The sequence below is a fragment of the Myotis brandtii genome, unplaced genomic scaffold, assembly GCF_000412655.1.
Source record: "Myotis brandtii unplaced genomic scaffold, ASM41265v1 scaffold4517, whole genome shotgun sequence".
NCBI classification, from domain to species: Eukaryota; Metazoa; Chordata; class Mammalia; order Chiroptera; family Vespertilionidae; genus Myotis; species Myotis brandtii.
This window is the reverse complement of record NW_005367274.1, coordinates 44,370-62,998: the sequence shown is the minus strand read 5'-3', so window position 1 is coordinate 62,998 and position 18,629 is coordinate 44,370. Positions and strand designations below refer to the sequence as shown.

At 48.2% G+C, this 18,629-nt stretch overlaps 1 protein-coding gene across 3 annotated transcripts in view; it reads right to left on the bottom strand.

The window, feature by feature from the left end:
• Positions 1-18,629, bottom strand: part of UBE3A (ubiquitin protein ligase E3A) — a 31,295-nt gene extending 12,666 nt beyond the window's left edge. The window contains exons 1-6 of one of the 3 annotated variants that reach the window (XM_014546577.1): positions 18,540-18,629; positions 16,345-16,463; positions 14,389-14,583; positions 13,015-13,059; positions 6,297-6,601; positions 3,566-4,845 (exon numbers count right to left, since the gene is read on the bottom strand). In XM_014546577.1, the coding sequence (XP_014402063.1) occupies positions 3,566-4,845; positions 6,297-6,601; positions 13,015-13,016 (1,587 nt within the window). In that variant the 5' untranslated portion in view covers positions 13,017-13,059; positions 14,389-14,583; positions 16,345-16,463; positions 18,540-18,629. The remainder of the gene's footprint in view (positions 1-3,565; positions 4,846-6,296; positions 6,602-13,014; positions 13,060-14,388; positions 14,584-16,344; positions 16,464-18,539) is intronic. The other 2 variants (XM_005874805.2, XM_005874804.2) reach the window with 2 other exon arrangements.

Here is an 18,629-nt window from a genome sequence, read left to right as displayed (position 1 = left end):
TGAGGAACTGTATTTAAAGGGCCAGAAGGTTGAGAACCACTGTCTAAGGCAGTGATGGCGAACCTATGACACGCTTGTCAGAGGTGACACGCGAACTCATTTTTTTTGGTTGATTTTTCTTTGTTAAATGGCATTTAAATATATAAAATAAATATCAAAAATATAAGTCTTTGTTTTACCATGGTTGCAAATATCAAAAAATTTCTATATGTGACACGGCACCAGAGTTAAGTTAGGGTTTTTCAAAATGCTGACACGCCGAGCTCAAAAGGTTCTCCATCACTGCCCTAGATCAAGGTTTTTCAAAACTGCCAACTGCAACTGGATAGCGGGGCGTGAACCCACTCAGGTCTGCGCCCAACGGGGGGAATCAGAACGCATTCCACACGCAATGGCACCCACTGTCCTGTGACACTGTTGCCGCGATTCTATGTACGGAGAGAACAAGACCAAATCGATCTGGGAATCGTCACCTTCTGGAGACTCTGTGCACGGAGACTCCAGCGTGGAGGCGTGCTGTCCTGCACCGCCGTGCTCGCTAACATCTACGCCAACTTGAACCAGCATCACTTATTTGTGAGACAGCAAGCTCTCAGCTGCTGTGCTTACAGGAGTGGTTTTTATTTTCTTCTTTACGCTTTCTGGTATTTTAATTTTTTTTTTTACAATAAGTATATGTTACTTTTAGAATCAGGAGCATCAAATGTAAATATGTAAAAAGAATTATTTGAAAAACAGGCAGCAACTGAATTCTGCTGGTGAAAACTTCCCATATTATCTGTCTTAGATTATCAGTCCAGATAGAAATAAGTGGGTCTGTAAAATACTGTACATTTACATACCCGTGGGTAGCCTACCTTTAAAAATTTACTTTTAATTGCGGTAACAAATACATACTGTAAAATTTAGCAACAAGCATTCAGACAAAGACCATTATTATGTAAGAGATTACATTTTTTACTGAGAATAATTAACACCAATTTCAACCCATTATTCAATGAGAATAATTAAAGAATTAAATTGTAAAGGTGTATCACTTTTCACAGAGACATCAAAAGCTGTCTGGAATGCAGGATATTCGAAAATTGGAAAGATATGTCCATGAACATTCTGAAAAGGTCAATTTTTTTACAGCTTGAAATGAATTCATGTCAGTGAATTCATCCAGACCTGGATCTTCCTCTCTAGGTTTTGTTAAAGGCAGGTCTGTGTTACGTTAGTTTAGTAAGGAGACTGGCAGGAGAGACCACTGGGGAAATTGAAAGGAGGGTGCAATGATGAGTCCTAGGGGGAAATAGTCCAGTCCCGCATGGGAGGGGGGTAGTTCTTAAAATGACTCTGAGGTATCTATTTGTGGAAAGACAGCTTATATTTTACTAGATTTCTGTTTTCACACTTTAACCCTCTGAAATTTGGACATACAAGTGACAGCATCTTACAACGAATGGGCAGCATTTTTTCTTGTTTAGTAGCAATAATAGTGTGTCCTGCAAACAACGGTATCTTACGTCCAAAATAATGCTGTAAAAACACAAAGTCTTCTGTTGACATCAAAGACAGTTCCTCTAAGGACTCCAGCCAGGAAACAATTTGCTAGTCTAATTTGAATTACATGATACATGAAAGCAGTGAAGACATATTCTTCTTAAAAAAAGATGTAATTACTAGAGGCCCGGTGCACAAATTTGTGCACAGGTGGGGTCTGACCAGCCTGCTCCGATTGGGGCTAATTGGGCTGGGCCGGCAGGGGGGAGGGGCTGTGGGCGGTTGGCCAGCCGGCCCCAACCCCTGGTCGAACTCCCAACCCCAATTGGACAATTGGCATATTAGCCTTTTATTATATAGGATTAATTGAAGTTACTACCCATTCCTTTTCCTCCAAGCTTGTCAGTCTTACAATTAATAACTGAAAAGTGAGACCCAACAGAAAACATGTTCACAGGGTCACGTATGTGGTGACTGTTTTCTGGGCCTCGTTTGTCAACAACAAGTAGATGAACACCAAGGCCTTTTTAGCTACTGAAGTCGAGGATGCTGTGGCCTTAACTGTTTAACTCTCAGCACTGAGCTCACTGCACAGTGTCTTGTTTCCTCTTTTCTTCCTGAATCCACAGATCATACAAAAGTGGTCAATAGGCTTGTTTGTCCAACTGTGACATAAGATGAAGAATGAGCATTAAGAAAGCCAAGCATATCCTTAGGGAACAAGATGCTGAAAACCCCTGGGTCCTTTACAGTTCACCTGAGAGGATGCCCTTCTACGTTTTGCTGTAAGCCCGCTTTTGTGACGACTACGGAGACTATTACACCCTACGAGCATCTCAAAGAGCACAGGCCACTGACCAGTTCTGACTTCCAGGGCCTACGGTGATGCTTCCTTCCTCATCTTCCCACATGGTGTTATTTTTGAGGAGGAAGCAAAAGGCAGGCAGTAAAGAGTGACATCTGCTCAGAAGCCCGAGCAGCCCCCGGGGGGCTGGTCCTGGTCCGTGTGCACAGGTCACTGCTCAGCAAGGTGCCTCCCCCAGGACTCCAGGAGTGAATACTGATTCATAGCAGGCCCAGTCATACGCAGCGTTGACGTATTAAGCAGAACTCATTTTTAAAACAACCTGTTAGCATTTATTTAAAAAGCTCAATTCATTTTACCCTATTGCCTGCTTCAAATAAAAGGCCTTACACACCAAATTGGGTAACTGTTTCCTCAAAATCCAAAAAATAATGTTAAAAACAGAAATAAGCACATGGACAAAAAAGTGCCTAAACGTTTGCTGGCTCTTCGCCTGCCTGACCGGGGGTGGGGGGGGGGGGGGGTGGTTAGGAGCAGAGGCAGATGAGGAGTGGACACTTTTTTAAGCTCCGGGTCGGACGAACCTCAGGGTCCTTCCAGTGGGGCGTACGGCTCTGCTCTAACAATGGAAATTCAGAAAGACCTCGCGGGCTCCCACAGAACCTCACTCGGGTCCGTGCACAGCACCCTACACGCAGCTCCACGACTAAAAGCACTGCCTGCTGACCCCGTGCGCCGTGACGCGGCTGAGCTAAGACCTGACACTCACACTCACTCCCGGCCGCCCCCTCACGCCCTGGGTCCCGAACTCGTCTTTCCCCAACATCCACTTCTCTTTTTGGGGTTAGCGATCAGGATTTAGAAGACCTATTCTTGTTTCTGAAGAGAGGGGGATCATTATAAAAGACAACCAGTCCTTTGTGGAACACACTGTGTAAGTGGGACAGAACAGAAGTGTGATACTTACACTGACCATTTTAAAAAATGCCTGAAGGAGACTTGACTTGGGGTAGTGACCACACAATACAACCTCCAGGCGATGTGTTCTAGAACTGTGTACCTGACGCCTGTGTCATTTTTTGAAGCCTCTGTAATGTTATTAACCGATGTCACCCCAATAAAGTCCATAGGAAGGGAGAAACCTGTCGGTGTGTTCCTCGGTTACTAACACCATTTCTTTTGTTTTCAGGCCACTTATGAAATGAACTCACTGAGCTGTGTCCTAGTGACTAGGTGTCTGATCTAGGACCACTTTTTAAACACTAGCCCACTTACCCGGACAAGCGCATCGTCTATGATATGGTCGCGCCTGACTTTGAGTCTCAGGTACGGGTTCAGCTGCTGCCCCTGCACTAGGCTGTACAGAACAGTGATTCTCCGCTCGCTGTACATGCGGATCCTGTTGTCATAATACAAGCCCAAGTTCTTGGTGACAGCATTCAAAATAAAGGGACAGGTCATAAAGGAGAACTTGTTCTCCGTTTCTACTTTGAAGAAAGTATAGTCTTTGTCCATCTCCAGAACGTCATTCAGTGGCTCGTTGATGAACTCTTCGAAAGGGATGAGTGGTTTCCGGCAGTCCAGGGTCTTCACGCCGAGCTCGGTTTCCAAGGGGTCCACCCGGGGGCCTTTCTTGTTTCTTCTCTCCTCCCCCAGGAGCTCCTGGAGGGTCAGCTCGCTGGACTCGGGGAGGGGCTCGTCGTCGTCCTCCTCGTTGTGGTTGGTGTCCACCTCCCCGCCCACCACGTTCGCATAGTACACCATCTTCAAGCACTTGGAAGCAGCAACAATGGCGTCGTCGTCATTCACGAGGTTCCTCTCGCTCCCCAGGTTGCGGTTGTTGAACTCGTTGCTGATGACCTTGTACGTGATGAGCTGCTGGAAGGTCTCCATCATCCGCCGGATCTGCTCCGCGCTGTACTGAGACCACAGCCGCACCAGCTTCCCCTGGGCCGCCAGGGGCAGCTTGCTCATGGCTTTGCAAAACAACGGCAACGCCATTTCCAGGTACTCGGGGCTGTGGAGATTCCTGTTCTCCATCACAATGATGAACAAGTTCAGGTAGTTGGCATCGCGGGAGTACACGTTGTGATAGGTGAGGTCACATTCCACGTTAGGTGACAAGTACACAAGTGCGTTGAGAAAGGCAGTCTCTACCTTTTCATTCGAGAGCAACCTGCCGTAGACCCTCCGAATGGCCTCGATGTCCACAGACACGTCCTCAGGGCCCAGCTTCTGGGAGCTGCTGCCTTGGGAGCTGCCGCTCGTTCTGGAGGAAGAGGCCTCGGAATCCTCTTCCATCGCAGCGGCCACGGCGGCGACGACGGCAGAGCCCGTGGCCTTCTCCTTCTCGTCTTCATCTTTGTCTTCGTCCTTGGCTTGAAGAGACTTGAGCTCCTCCTTGGTGTGCTGCTTGACCTTCCGGAAGCTCTGCACCAGTGCCTCCGCGCTGGAGAACACTCTCCCGATCACGCGGATCAGAGGGGAGTAGTCCTCTCTCTCTCTACATAATTCGAGAATCTCATAGACTATGTCTTCTGTCAGGTAAGTCACATCTAGAAATTAGAGGAAAAAAGGGAGAACAGTTATTCATGGATGTTTAGTGTTTTAATAAGTTCTAGTGAAAAGTAAAATCACATATCGTGCATTCAATAAACACCATTTATGACTGACAATTCTGTTTTTAATAAACGGCTGACACCCACACCTCGCCATCTCTTCTGTTTCCGTGCACGGCCTCCTGAGCTCCGCAGCCCCCCAGCCGCTGTGCATCTCCCGAGGCTCGCTCACCCTCGCGCCCTCGCCCCCGAGCAGGACTGCTACCTGGTCCAGTGATGGCGAATCTATGACACGCGTGTCAGAGGTGACACGCGAACTCATTCTTTTGGTTGATTTTTCTTTGTTAAATGGCATTTAAATATATAAAATAAATATCAAAAATATAAGTCTTTGTTTTACTATGGTTGCAAAGATCAAAAAATTTCTATAGGAGACACGGCACCCGAGTTAAGTTAGGGGTTTTCAAAATGCTGGCACGCCGAGCTCAGAAGGTTCGCCATCACTGTCCTAGTCACTCCCCGTCCACAAGACCAGAAGGCCCGCGTGAGGAAGGTTCCTTCAGCAGCCCCTTTGGAGCCTCCCAGGCGGGCATTCTGTGGGTGACTGACAACCATCAACACGCCTTCCTCCAAGCTGAGGCTGACAGACACGGCCATCTGCGGCCAGCGGTCAGGCCTGAATAAAGCGGTGAACTCTAGCTCACCTGCGTCCTGAACAAAAAGCTCCCTCTTTTAAAACACAATCACCTCTGCCCGGCCAGCGTGGCTCGGCAGTTGAGAGTTGACCTATGAACCAGGAGGCCACGGTTTTTATTCCTGGTCAGGGCACCTGCCTGGGTTGCAGGCTCGATCCCCATAGGGGGCAGGCAGGAGGCAGCCGATCCATGTTTCTCTCTCCTCATGGATGTATTTTATCTTCCTCTCCCTTTCTCTCTGAAATCAATAAAATATATTTAAAAAAAAAAAAAAAGACCTCCATGGGCAGGCCATGACTCTTGGCAGGGTGTGCCAGACGCCTGGGGAAGGTGAGCGGAAGGTGGGAAGAATGTACTAGAAGGGAGACGGGACAATCTCTCAGGTGACGATTACATCTGCCTTGGGAAGTAGAAGACCACCCCGCTCCGTCCCGCACTTGCTGGGTCCCTCCCACACGCCCGGTATTGGCCTCGTTTAGATCGGCTGCCACTTAATCCTTTTTCCTAGTGGAACAGGGTTTAAAAGCTCCCATCCCTCCATGAACAGACACTGCTTCTCCTAAGAAACCATGAGAGCAGCACACCAGCTAAGTCACTGGCTCCATTACCAGCGTAAAGAAACCGTTTCCACTCTGCTGTCATGTCCGAGGAGTCACACAACAGACAAACTCACAAAGCCCTTCCTCGTTATTTAAACCTCCAAGCTGGTTGTCAGTCAAAAATTCTCCACGGGAAACGGAGCGCCTTCCTCACCTTTGAAGTCATTTCTGGCTGCTAGCCCGTCCTTCTTGTTCATCTTCACGTCAGAGCAGGAGTTGGCGGCGCCTTTCGCGTTCTCCAGGTACGCGGAGCTCGCCCCTTTCTTGGAGGGATGAGGGTCACAGAGCTTCGCGTTAACCTTGTAGAGCTCGAGGGCCTTGATCGCGGCCGCATTGTTGTCCATGCGCAGGAAGGAGGGGCAGGACGCGCAGCACTCATTCGTGCAGGCCTCATTCCCACAGCCCTCGGTTAGCTGGTGGTAGTAGCGTTCTATGAGGTGCTTTGCAGCTGCTCGCTTCCTGCCAAACAGCCAACAAGAAGCACAGCGATTAGTCAGCCCAGAAAGCTCCCCAATGCCAGCAAGTCAGGCAGGCTCGGCAGTCGTGAGCGTGCACACGCAGGTGAGCCGTGGGGAATGGGGACCTGCTGGCACAAGGCTTCCTCAACGAGTGAGATACTCGGTAGCTGCTTCCTATGAGACTATGATGAACACAAGGCTACCAGTGCCGATCAAAATACTGTTTAAATAGAGTATGTTTTCCTTTGGTTTAAAGGGGGGAGCTTGTCTGATGGTAAACATAGTTAAACTGTTTATCATAACTGGTGACAATCACAAGGTTTATGGCTAAGAGTTTCAGTATTTTCTCACTTTAGAAATTAACATTAAGAAATGAGAGTCTATTTAAAGTATCAATCCAACTTTCCTTTATATAATCACCATGCTATTTCAACCATTTGTAAAATACCTGCTTTATATTTATAGTTAACAGAACTTCTATCTAGAAGAAAACACGTTTTCCCCCTTACCTTCCCTATGGGGATTTTAAAATGAATTTATAAATGAAATATCCAATACTGTGCTGTATCACACCATCTTGACCCTAAAACATGCTGTTCCACTTCCTCAGTAACCTCACGCCACAGGAACAGAGAGTATTTCCACTCCCCTTCACTTGGCCTGTAGGTGAGGGTCCCGGTGACACTGCAGAGGCAGCCCCACTCCAGGGCCGGCTCGGCCGAGACCCAGCACCACAACTGAAGCAGAGGAGCTACTCAGAGCTGTTCCTTCTGGTCCCAAGTTCACATGCACAGGAATAAGAACGACCCAAAAAATCAAAGCCCTACCCAAAAGCTACCTAATTTAATGCTCAAACTGTCCCCACGATTATCTCCCCATTGTGCAGGACTTAACGGCAAATGGCATTAGAGTCTGGGTCTTGTTAATTGTGAGATGCATCCTGTTAATCCTGACACACTGAGCACTCGCAGGAAGGCAGAGAAGCAGTAGGTAAGGGAGGGACACGTTAGTAAGTCCAATTTCCCCTCAAAAGTAGGACTTTGTCTGAAACTATCAAGGTGACAAGAAGTAACAATGCGAACACACCCTATTCATTCTGGCATTTCTAGTCTTCAAATGTCCCGTAAAGATTCACCACTCACCATGCGAACAGAGAAACACACACACACACACACCCCACTTAAAAACTGCAGGGACGTGACAGAAGGGGTTTTTATTACATGTAGCTGTACACAAGCCCATTTTTAAAAATACAGATGATTATTCTACATATATTCCCATGCAAACGACTGAAGAGAGGCGACAAGTTTCCCCGTGATGCGTTCCTCGGTAAAGGGGCGGCCGCACCCTCTCCCAAGGGCAGGAGCTTTCTCTGCGAGAAGGGACACAGGAGTGTCTCTCTTTTCTGGAGGAAACTAGGGTCAGTGACCAGAAGTCTTCAAAGTAACCAGAGCATGAGCCATGGGGGTGAGAGATCCCACTCGAGGGAAACAATTGGACAATTTTTGGGAAATGCAGTGTCTATGAAACCTGAAAAAAATCAACATGCCTGCCAACAGACGATCACTTACATGCTCACCATTCACACCACGGAATAAATAAAAATCACAATGGAATAGAAAAATGTGGCGAGGAACAGTATTCCTCACACATCGCTACGAGCAGGCAGCAGCCCGGGCAGTGAGCTCACCCCGGAGCCGGCTGCCCGGGGACCTGCTGGCTCTGCCCCTGGGATGGGTCCCTTACCGGCCCTGTGTCCTAGTCCTCCCTGGACTGCGTGGCTGAGAGGAGCGAGTGAGCGTGTGGCAGACATGCCTGCAGTGAGCACCAGGCAGGAGTCAGCCGCCATCCTTATCAGCCATCGCCACCCTCCTCAGTGCGTGAACGGGCACGTTAACCCTCATTCCGCAGATGTGCACAGCAGCCATCTTACAAGTCTCACGTCTAATCAGAGATTTGAACCCAGGCCCGACTCCAAAACCTGGGCTTTTTAATACCCGAGGGGATTTAACACCAGGAAGGGAAGCAGGCGCCCTGTTTGACCTGCTTCTGCCCAAGGACTGGGATCTGCAGCTCCGCTCGGACGGGACAGGACAGGGCGGGAAGGAGCCCCGCCAAGCCGCCTGGTCACCCATGGGATCGGGCGTAGGCAGCGTCCTCCTGCCTCCCTCGCTGGGTGACACCTGCTCACCTGGGCAAGTCTGTGTCCCTATCAGCGCAGAGCACACAGAGGGCCTGTGAGTGGGATGGGCACCTCACAATTCAGTTTGGTAAGAACTGGACCAGGTGAACCCTCCACAGGAGGGACCGTCAAATCACAGCTCGGGCCGTCCAGCCCGCCACCTGTCCTTACAGCCTGCAAGCTAAGAATGGTGTTTACAACCTTAAATGGTGGGAAAAGTCAGGAAAAGGGGCATTCTGTGACCGGGGAAATGATGTCAAACCCACGTTTCCGTGTCCAAGCTCACGCGTGTCCCGACTGCCCACGGCTGTGTCCGCACGGCCACAGCAGACACTGCGCGGCTGCAGAGCCTAAAATAACCCCCACCTGGCGCTTCACGGAAACATGCCTCAAGTCTTTATTTAGCGCCTGCTCGCTGCCCTCCAGCGACACTGCCATCCAACCACACGCCCCGCACTCTCTCCCCCAGCAAATCAGCGCAGCGACATGGACGCCTTTCCCCAAATATAATGAGAGACGAAGGACAGGGAGGAGGAGGAGGAGAGGAGGAAGAAGAGCTATGAGTCCCAGTTCTCAACAAAAACAAAAAACAAACCCCCATCACAATCGTATTGAAAATACCAGAGTATACGCTGACCGTGACGCTGCTTCACCCGTCACGGTGCAAACACGAGGGAAGGATGCCTAGTGGCCCCGTCAATGGCCAACCACTGGGGCTAGAACCACAGAAGTGGCTGCCGACAACCGGGGAGGTGGCAGTCAGAAAAGACCTTAAATTGACTGTCACAGGCGGTTGGGAAATCAGCGGTGAGCACAGGAACGAAGAAGATGAGCCATAAAAGCAGCAGCTGTCAGAAAGCGAAGACGTGTCAGGGAGTAATGAGCAAACAAGATGCAAATCACAATTAAAAATGACAGGAAAGAAACAGTAACTGACATGCAACATACAACGAATGGTGGATAAAGTAGAGAATAAAAGAAGATAAAATGGCCAAGTTCAAAAAGAGTATGTGACTATGTGAGTAGTGACTTTAAGCGGAGATGAAGTCGGGTGAAGCTGTGAGGAATCGAGACGCCGGAGATGAGGCCGAGACAGGCTGTGGCCAGTCTGTAGAGCGGACACAGCGCTGCTCACTGTCTTCTCAAAGCGGTGCCTCTGCTCCCTCTAGGATGCTGCCTTTGCAAACACACCACCACCCATGTGTAAGGAGAGGTTCTGGACGCGTGAGCAATGGCACCCGACACAGTGCCAGGCCTCACAGAGAGAATCCCTGCAGACACCCGCGACAGTCCCGCTGTAAGGCTGGGTCCGCCGCAACCAGCTGAGGGACCCTAGTCCAGCCAACAAGACTGTAACTATAATGTAACATACAGTCTCCACTTAAACTTTTTAAATATAAGTCAATAATTTTACTGTTTGAAATATGTTTAACAGAATAAACCCTATTGAATGATTTATTGAGCTTTATAACCCACAGTGCTTGTTATACAGTAAAATAAAATTATAGAACTAAGTATGTACATAAAATCATTCACCTTTAAAAACATTTTAAGGTGCCACATTTTACATTAAAATTATAGTTAATATATATACATATACATACATATATATATATATATATATATCCATCCAACTCCCTCACAAAACACGTGTCATGTGTAAGTGCTCGTGAAGACGTGGGTGTTACTATCGGCGTGCCCTGGCTGTGCACACACACGCACTCACAAACACACGGACTGCAGAGAACTCCCACGTCTGAAAGGGCATGAAAAGGGCAGAAATGAGCACTCTGCCTGCGTTTAGTAGTTCATTCCCTCATAACAGGTATTTACCAATGTATGCCAGGCACTCTCACTAGGCGTCCGTGCTAGTGTTCAGTGAGCAGACAGACGACCAAGAACCATCTGAAGCAGCCCAATGACAGTCAACCCCGCAGGACAGACCCAGGGGGGGGGGGGGGGGGCGCGGAGGAGAGCTGGCCCTTCTGCCATGGACCTGCGTCAGGGACTCGGCAGAGACCTCGGAGGCGAGCGAGGGAGGGAGGAAAGGGCACCAAGACATCAGGGCGCGAGGCCGGGCAGATGCAGACAGAGACGAGCCGGAGAGCAGGGAGGCCGAGTTGGCGGGCGCTCGTGCAGGGCCTCGCCGACCTCAGCGTGGACTTGGAGGGTGGGACGTCCCTGAAAGGTCCAGAGCGTCAGGAACCTGACTTCCCGCGACACAATTCACCGTAAGGGACAAGGAAGCGGCCAGACTCCTGGGGACAACTCCATTCTTTTGGCCCAAGATGACAGCCTTCATCAGTCACAGAGGTGAGACAGTATCAAAAAGGCGGTTAAAGATCGATATTTTGAGGGTGGAGTCCACAAGATCGGGTGATAATCTGAGTGAGACAGAGAAATCAAGGACCCTTCCAAAGCTGTTGCTCAGGGCTGGGAGCGTCTGGCCACGGGCCGTCTAAGGCCCAGGAGTCGTTCCGTCTGGCCCTGCCAAGGCATTCGAGGTGAGTCATGTGAGCAGGCTCATTTCTAAGCCGATTTTGTAGACTTAGAAATAGTAAGCCTGGTAAATTTTGTTATGATCATTTTAAAAACGAAAATCTGAGGAAAGAAAGAAGGTGAAATGTCCTCATAAATGTGGGACGTGCATGTACGGTCCGTGGGGACCCACAAGGCCCATCAGCTCTAAGGTTTCCACTGGGACAGGAGCCTGCGCTTCAGCCCGCAGGTCCTGAGCCCTCCTCCCGCCGCGCCTCCGAGCGGACAGAAGCCGAGCAGCAGACCTCCTCTCCCCGAGAAAACCAACCTCGTTTGGGCAGGACTGGCCGACTCCCCCCGCTCGCTTACAAGCACGTGGAACATCACACCCCCCTCTCCTCCTTTCAGAGGATGGGGGTTTAGTTCTTACTCAAGAGCAATCCCTACACCTACCTTCTTCTTTCCAACCCTTATGCCTCAAAAAACTTGCTTCCGCCCTAACCGGTTTGGCTCAGTGGATAGAGCGTTGGCCTGCAGACTCAGGGGTCGCGGGTTCGATTCCAGTCAAGGGCATGTACCTTAGTTGCGGGCATGTACCCAGTGGGGGGTGTGCAGGAGGCAGCTGATCGATGTTACTCTCTCATCGATGTTTCTAACTCTCTATCCCTCTCCCTTCTTCTCTGTAAAAAAATCAATAAAATATATTTTTAAAAAAACCAAAAAACTTGCTTCCATAATTTCAGCCTCTCCTGTACCTGAAGCTTCTTAAATTCCCACAACTAGTCACCGAAGCCTTGCCGATTTCACTTTCCCAGTACTTTCCTTGCATCCAGACCACCTTACCTTGAGTTCCCATCCTACCACGGCCTAGAGAAAGCGCCCTTCACTGAACTACTGAGCTCACCCCACACCACACATTTCTCTTCAGTCCTGTTTCCCTGCTGCCCAAGTTATTAAAAACGTGTCGAGCAACGTTACTGCCCTTACTTACCAAATCCCTTCCTCAGTCCCAAACACTGTCCGACAGGCCACGGCCCTGCCCAGAGCATGAAGGCCCTATCCTTTCTCTCAAGCCTCACCTCCCGCACGTCCCGGCATCCAGCCAGCCTGTGACCCAGACTCCTCCGCTGCCCGCCCTGCCCACACTCAGGTGCTGCCTCACGACTGCTCGTGCGTCTGCCCAGCACGGCCTGCCCTCGCTTCCAGCCACCTACCTCCCAGTCACACTTCCAGATCTACCTCGGCCGCGCTGGCCTCCCCAGCTTCCCTGCCCTGTGGATCGGGGTGTCCTGCCTACCTGAGTGCCCTGGTCCTCCTGATGGTCCCCGTCACCCCCGGCCTCCTCCCCCCACAGCGACGGAAACCATCTGCTCTGTCTTTCCCACGGAGGAGACTACGTTTCTGTAGGCTGGCAACAGATTCTTATGCATCTTTGCAGGCCTGGCACACAGAGGGCACTTGGTCCATGACGGTCACACTGAGCTCTCTCCACATCGCTCTCATTTCCCCACAGCTGCGAGGGGAGCAGAAAGACCTAAGAACCCAGGAGTGTGCAGCTGTCCACTGAGAAGTAGAAATCTAGCGACAGAGCACCAAGGTTTAGCGTTCCCTATTTAGTAGGAAAAATAGTGGATATACTTCTATCTCCCGATTTATCTTTTAAAGCATTGCTCTCTGAACAGAGGGTTCTTTTCGAACATGAGGCCCCTGAAAGCGACCCCGAGCTCGAGAGGCGCGGCCCGCTGCCCACTTACATTCGGCTGGCTTCAGTGTCGTCAGACTGCGGTTCTCCTGGCGATCTGTGAACACAAGTGGGGAAAGCTCAGCAAAACGCTCCATGCTCCCCAAAGGGGCAGGTGTTATTTGGGGAGACAAATTTGAAAACAACACTTTATCATTAACAGTTTTAAAAGTAATTCAAGATTTCAACATGAGAAAAAAGTGGTCAGGTCAGATTGCCATACAACACATTTATTTAGGCCTGACTAATAAAAACTCTGAATTTTTTTATTAAGGAAAGGAAACTGTGAAAACACTACATTTAGATACCAACATATAAACCAGTATGATGTCACTAATTATTTACAAAGTCAAATGCTTTTAGTGAAAACACACACTATGAAACTTTCTACCCCAAAATGGTTCCCACAGCATCCAAGGTGTTCACAGCCCCACCGTGAGCTCAGGGCCCCGCTTGGCTGCTGCGGGCTGTGGGACGGGCAGACACAGAGGGCCCGCAGCCCAACATCGTCATGATCTGGTCCTCTTAGTGTCTGCCTACCTCTGCTCTAGATCAGTCATATTGGACCGGACAGCCTGAGTGAATTGCGAGACAGTTGGGCCGGGTTCACCATCGGACCGTGACTGTCTCGGTTCACTAGCTTTCCCTGGAAAGCCCTGGCAGGATGGGCGCCCTCCGGGCATTAGGGCTCTGCTGTGGTAACTCCCCGTGAATTAACATCCGCTATAAACAGCTGCAGTTATTTTCTATTATTTTTAATAACTGCTGCTGTCTCACGTAGAAATTCAAAACTCTAAGACCCTAAGCGTGGGGCATTGGCCCAATCTTGCCCGTCGCTGCCGCTACCGCGCTGTTAAATTAACCCGCCACCCCGCTCGGTTATAAACAGCATCAGCCAGTGTGTACTAAGGTGGATCAACAGAACACTGATTTCTATCACTTTCAAATTCTCAAAATAAATAAAACCTATTTTAGAGTTCAAAAGCTAAATGTTCGCAATGACATTACAAGAACTTGATTTCTGAATTTATCAGAAATTTTGAACAACTTCAGCAAAGGAATCTTAAAATCAGAGCCACCGACAAAAGAGTACGTGTTGTGCACATTTCTTATCTTTAAAAACCTCATTTCTTTATCAGACTTTCAAAATTACCCCTCTATGGGTCAGAGTCTGGGGAAAAATTGGGGGGAAAAGGGACTCCAGCAGCTCAAGTATTTGCTTTAGATGTTCTCTGCAGTGTATTTTACATTTTCAATCTCGTACAAAATTCTATCAGAACTAAAAATCGGGACATGCTGGAGGTGGCAGTGACGTGGCAGTGACACAAATGCAAAAATCTCACTCCACCCTCTCCCCGGGGAGCAAGCAAACCCCCTGGTGACACACCTGGTCTCCACCAGCCTTGTGGGCAAGTACCCCAAGATTGCTTCCAAACTGGTGTCTCTCAGACAGAAGAGCTAAAAACTGATGGTAACCCCGTGTGCCAGCTGACTCATTTGTGACAGTGCGACCCTCCAGCATCGGGTGTCATACTGTGAGGAGGCAGAGCAGGCTTGCAAAAGAAAAACAAACCTGCTGGCACTGAGGGAAGAGAGGCAGATTAGAAGCTTTCAAACATGGAGGTGGCAACACTTTCAAAGGAACAGGGAAAGAGGAGGGGGGAGATGAGGACAGTGACAGGAAAATTAAAATACGACAGCAAAAGGGTAAGACACAAGCGAGAAGGCAAGTCCGAGTCCTAGAAGCACAGTGTGACTGCCGCCAGGCGGAGAGTCTGCAAGGGACAGAGGTTAGAGACATCGTCACATGTAACCACATTCCATTTTCTGATCCCTAAACACGAGACTATAAATATTATAGCATCGAAACATCTCCCAACTACTGCAAATACACTACATTATCATGTCATATTAACAGGTTAAAGCAAGCTACTCAAAGCCATTATAGTCAAACCAAGAAATTTAAACCAATCAGTCTAAAGAAAAATAAAATATTAAAAGAGATTGAAAGACTATTACCCTAAAGCAGATCTATTCTAGGTCTCTTATACATGGTTAACACAAGTTGTTTTCACTCAATATGGAAATTGTTCTTTTTTTTTAGCTCTTAAAAATGTTTAATTGGGATATAATATGTATAACATAAAACTTAACATCTTAATCATTTTTAAGTGTACAGTTTAGTAATGATAATTATCTTAACATATTCACATTGTTATGCAACCAATATCCAGAACTTTTTATCTTGCAAAACTGAAACTGTTTACCCATTAGAAAACTCCCTATCTCCCCTATCCCCAGTCTCTAGCAACCACCATTCTATTTTCCATCTCTGTGAGTTTGACTACTCTAGGTACTTTCTCATATAAGTGAAATCATACAATATTTGTTCTTTTGTAACTGACAGGAAATTGTTCTTTAATCAAGAGAAAAGTGAATATACACAGAACCAGCAAAAAATACTTTCTAGCAGAGAATAAGTAACAGAACATATCTGATGAAATTTCTAGTCACTCTGTTATAGCACATTTCTACAGTGTTCTAAATAATTTATCAAAAAATATCCCAAAATAAGGATTCCAAACTCTCAAAACTATGAAGTACCTAACATCTCACGACTTTATCCTTTACTGCCATGTTTTTGAAAGTCAGGATCCAACACATGCTTGCGATTTCACCACACTCAGGAGAGATAATCAAAGGAAAAAATAAAACTACTGACTCAGGTTAACTTGCAGTTTGTTAGAATAACATCAGAAACAAAACTTTAGAACTGAAACAATCAACAGGGAACATTAGAAAATAAATCCTGGAAGAGTCTCAGTTGTAGGTCTTGATTTGGATAGCAGAAAACGTGATCCCCACCCACCCACTAATCTGAACACAGAAAACCCCCATGGAGGCTCACTTGCAACCCTACTGCGTGCAGCTTCTCCAGCCTGCAAGACACGCTGCTACCTCCACTGAAACTCTCTAGGAGAGAAAAGTATACTCGTTTCATTATAGTTGTTAAAACTTCCAGAAATGTTCAGTTAAAATTCTCATAAAAGGCACACTTTAAAATGCACATTAATAACTTTTTCATAGTTTTTATAATGTTCAAATAAAATGTTTATTAACATTTTTGAGAAGCATTTTCCTGTTCACTCATACAGACAAGTCTGAGGGAGAAAAAAGCAGGAACTATTCTAGAAAGAAGATTAAGTGGAGAAGCAAATCAAGTTTGTGGTCCGCTGTTCTTAGCAGGACATGCCCACCAACTATACATTGTCCTCATGTGTTTCCAGCCCGTACGTCGCTCTACAACAGCCCCTAACGGCTGTAAAATAACGTTCAAAATTACCTTTTACAAGCTGTGGCCATTCGTTGACATCAGGGGATCACAGCTTTGAGTCACTGATTAAAAACAGGTTGTCACACCAGTCTAGCTGCTAACTTGGTCTGAGCGTAGATTTAATAACTCTAATAAATTAAACAAATCTTTAGTTAGAACACTTTAACACACACACCCGATTCACTGTTCACACATCATCTTCAAAGCTTCCAATTAGGTGTCAATGCAACATTCATCAGAGGAGTAATTACAGAAATTGTTTAAGGACTATCTTCCAGAATTTACTTTTCTTAAGTGACCTCTTCCCGGGAGAAACGTGGCCACCATCCCTTGCACTTTTATGGCGTCTCAGTTTACAAGCACGGTCAACAGCATGTTGTTTGAGCCTCATGACAACTTGCTGAGGCTCTCACCTGACCAGGGCAAACACGATGGTGAGAATTTAAGCTAATAAGCAAGCAGCCTCAGAGCGAGGAACGGACTTGCCCAAGACTTCAGGTCAGCGGTGAAGCTGGGACGAAAGCCAGGCCTGCTGGCGTCCCACCAGGGTTAGAAGTGCTGGCTTGTTCGTTTTCCTGCACCAAGTTTCACCACTGAAACAGGTAAACGAGTCAAGATTACAACACGGAGTGGGACCCACACTGTGGAATGTTTCAATGGGACTAGCAGTCAGGAGGCTGTCCAGAAGCCAGACGCTTAACGGACAGTTACGTGTGCGCGCACACAGTCACCGAAGCCTGGTGACTCCCATTCGAGTAACCGAACATGCGTGTGCCCAGCTCTCTCCCTGCGATGAGTCCCCTGCTCCTCGAGGTCAGGAAGGAGCGGCAGCATGAAAGCCGCCCTCTCAGCCCAGAGTCCCTGCAGCCCTTCCTTGGCCTCGGCTCAGCGCCTCGGACAGCGCCTCCTGCTGTGGTCGCAGACATTCGGCTGAGGTCCAGGACCAAGGGCTCATTTCGTGCAACCAGTTCTTCCCTTGACGACTTCCTAAATCTGAGAAGCCAACTCAGGAAAGATGGGACTAGGAGGGAGGAAAAAGGACCCTTGGCAGTTCACACCTTAAAGTGAAGGCCGGAGGTGGGACCCAGACCCCACTCGGAAGAAAGGCCAGGTGCCCAAGAGCCCAGGGAATGCAGAGCCTATAAACATGGCTTCACATTCAGAGGAGGGTGAGGGCTGGCCTCAGGAGAGGGACGATGATCCCTGGAAATCACGCCCTTTCCCAGGTTTTCCTGTCTCCTCCTGAGAACCTGGACATTCCCGGGGCCCTCTGGGAAGGCAAGGGGGACCCCTGGAATGAACAATGCTCCCTCTTGGGCTCTCATAGGCGGAGAGTCCATTTGGATTTAGAAGGTTCAAGCAATTCTAACTTTCCCACCTGTCAACGTAACAATGAGAAAGCCACAACGGCCTTTAGGTCATTAATGGAGGCGCACGAGTTCATGGCGTTTGGAGATGACTAGCCGAGTCCTCCCATCCAGCCCCTCCTCGCAAGGGCCAGTGCTGGACAGACACGGGCTGCAGGGCCAGCCTGCACGCCCCTCCCTTTCTCACCTGCTGGCTGGGAAGTCTTGGGCAAGTGACTTAATCTCTCTGAGGCCTGTTTCCTCGTCAGCAGAACTGAGAGAGCCAGTCCCTCTGTCAGAGACTTCATGAGCATGAACGAACTCACATAAGGACGTTGAGAACCGTGCCCGGCACACAGTAAGGTCTCAACCAGGGGTCCCCAAACTTTTTAAACAGGGGGCCAGTTCACTGTCCCTCAGACCGGTGGAGGGCCGAACTATAGTTTTAAAAAAAACTATGAACAAATTCCTATGCACACTGCACATATCTTATTTTGAAGTAAAAAAACAAAACGGGAACAAATACAATATTTGTATTTGCATGTGGCCCTCGGGCTGTAGTTTGAGGACCCCTGGAACAAATGGAAGCTATTTTTAACTCACAGCCAAAGCTGGCTCCTCCCTCTTCTTGGGCACACTGCTTTACTCCTCACAGCACACTGGCCTCTTCTAAATTCTTTCAGAACCCATTTGGGCCCCTTGTACGGTCTACCTGGTGGCCCTGTGGCTTAGCGCCTAGCACGATGCTCTAAAACTGACAGGCACCCAAATCTGCTGAACACACTTGTCATTACTCTAACCACAACATTAAGATACATGTGCAATTTTGAATTCCAAAAAAATAAAATAGAAACATACCATATTTCGCCAAACTTCTGAGGAGCTGGTGGATTCTAAAATCAGGATCTTACAGCGTTTTAACCTAAAATATAAAACACCTCACTCAGT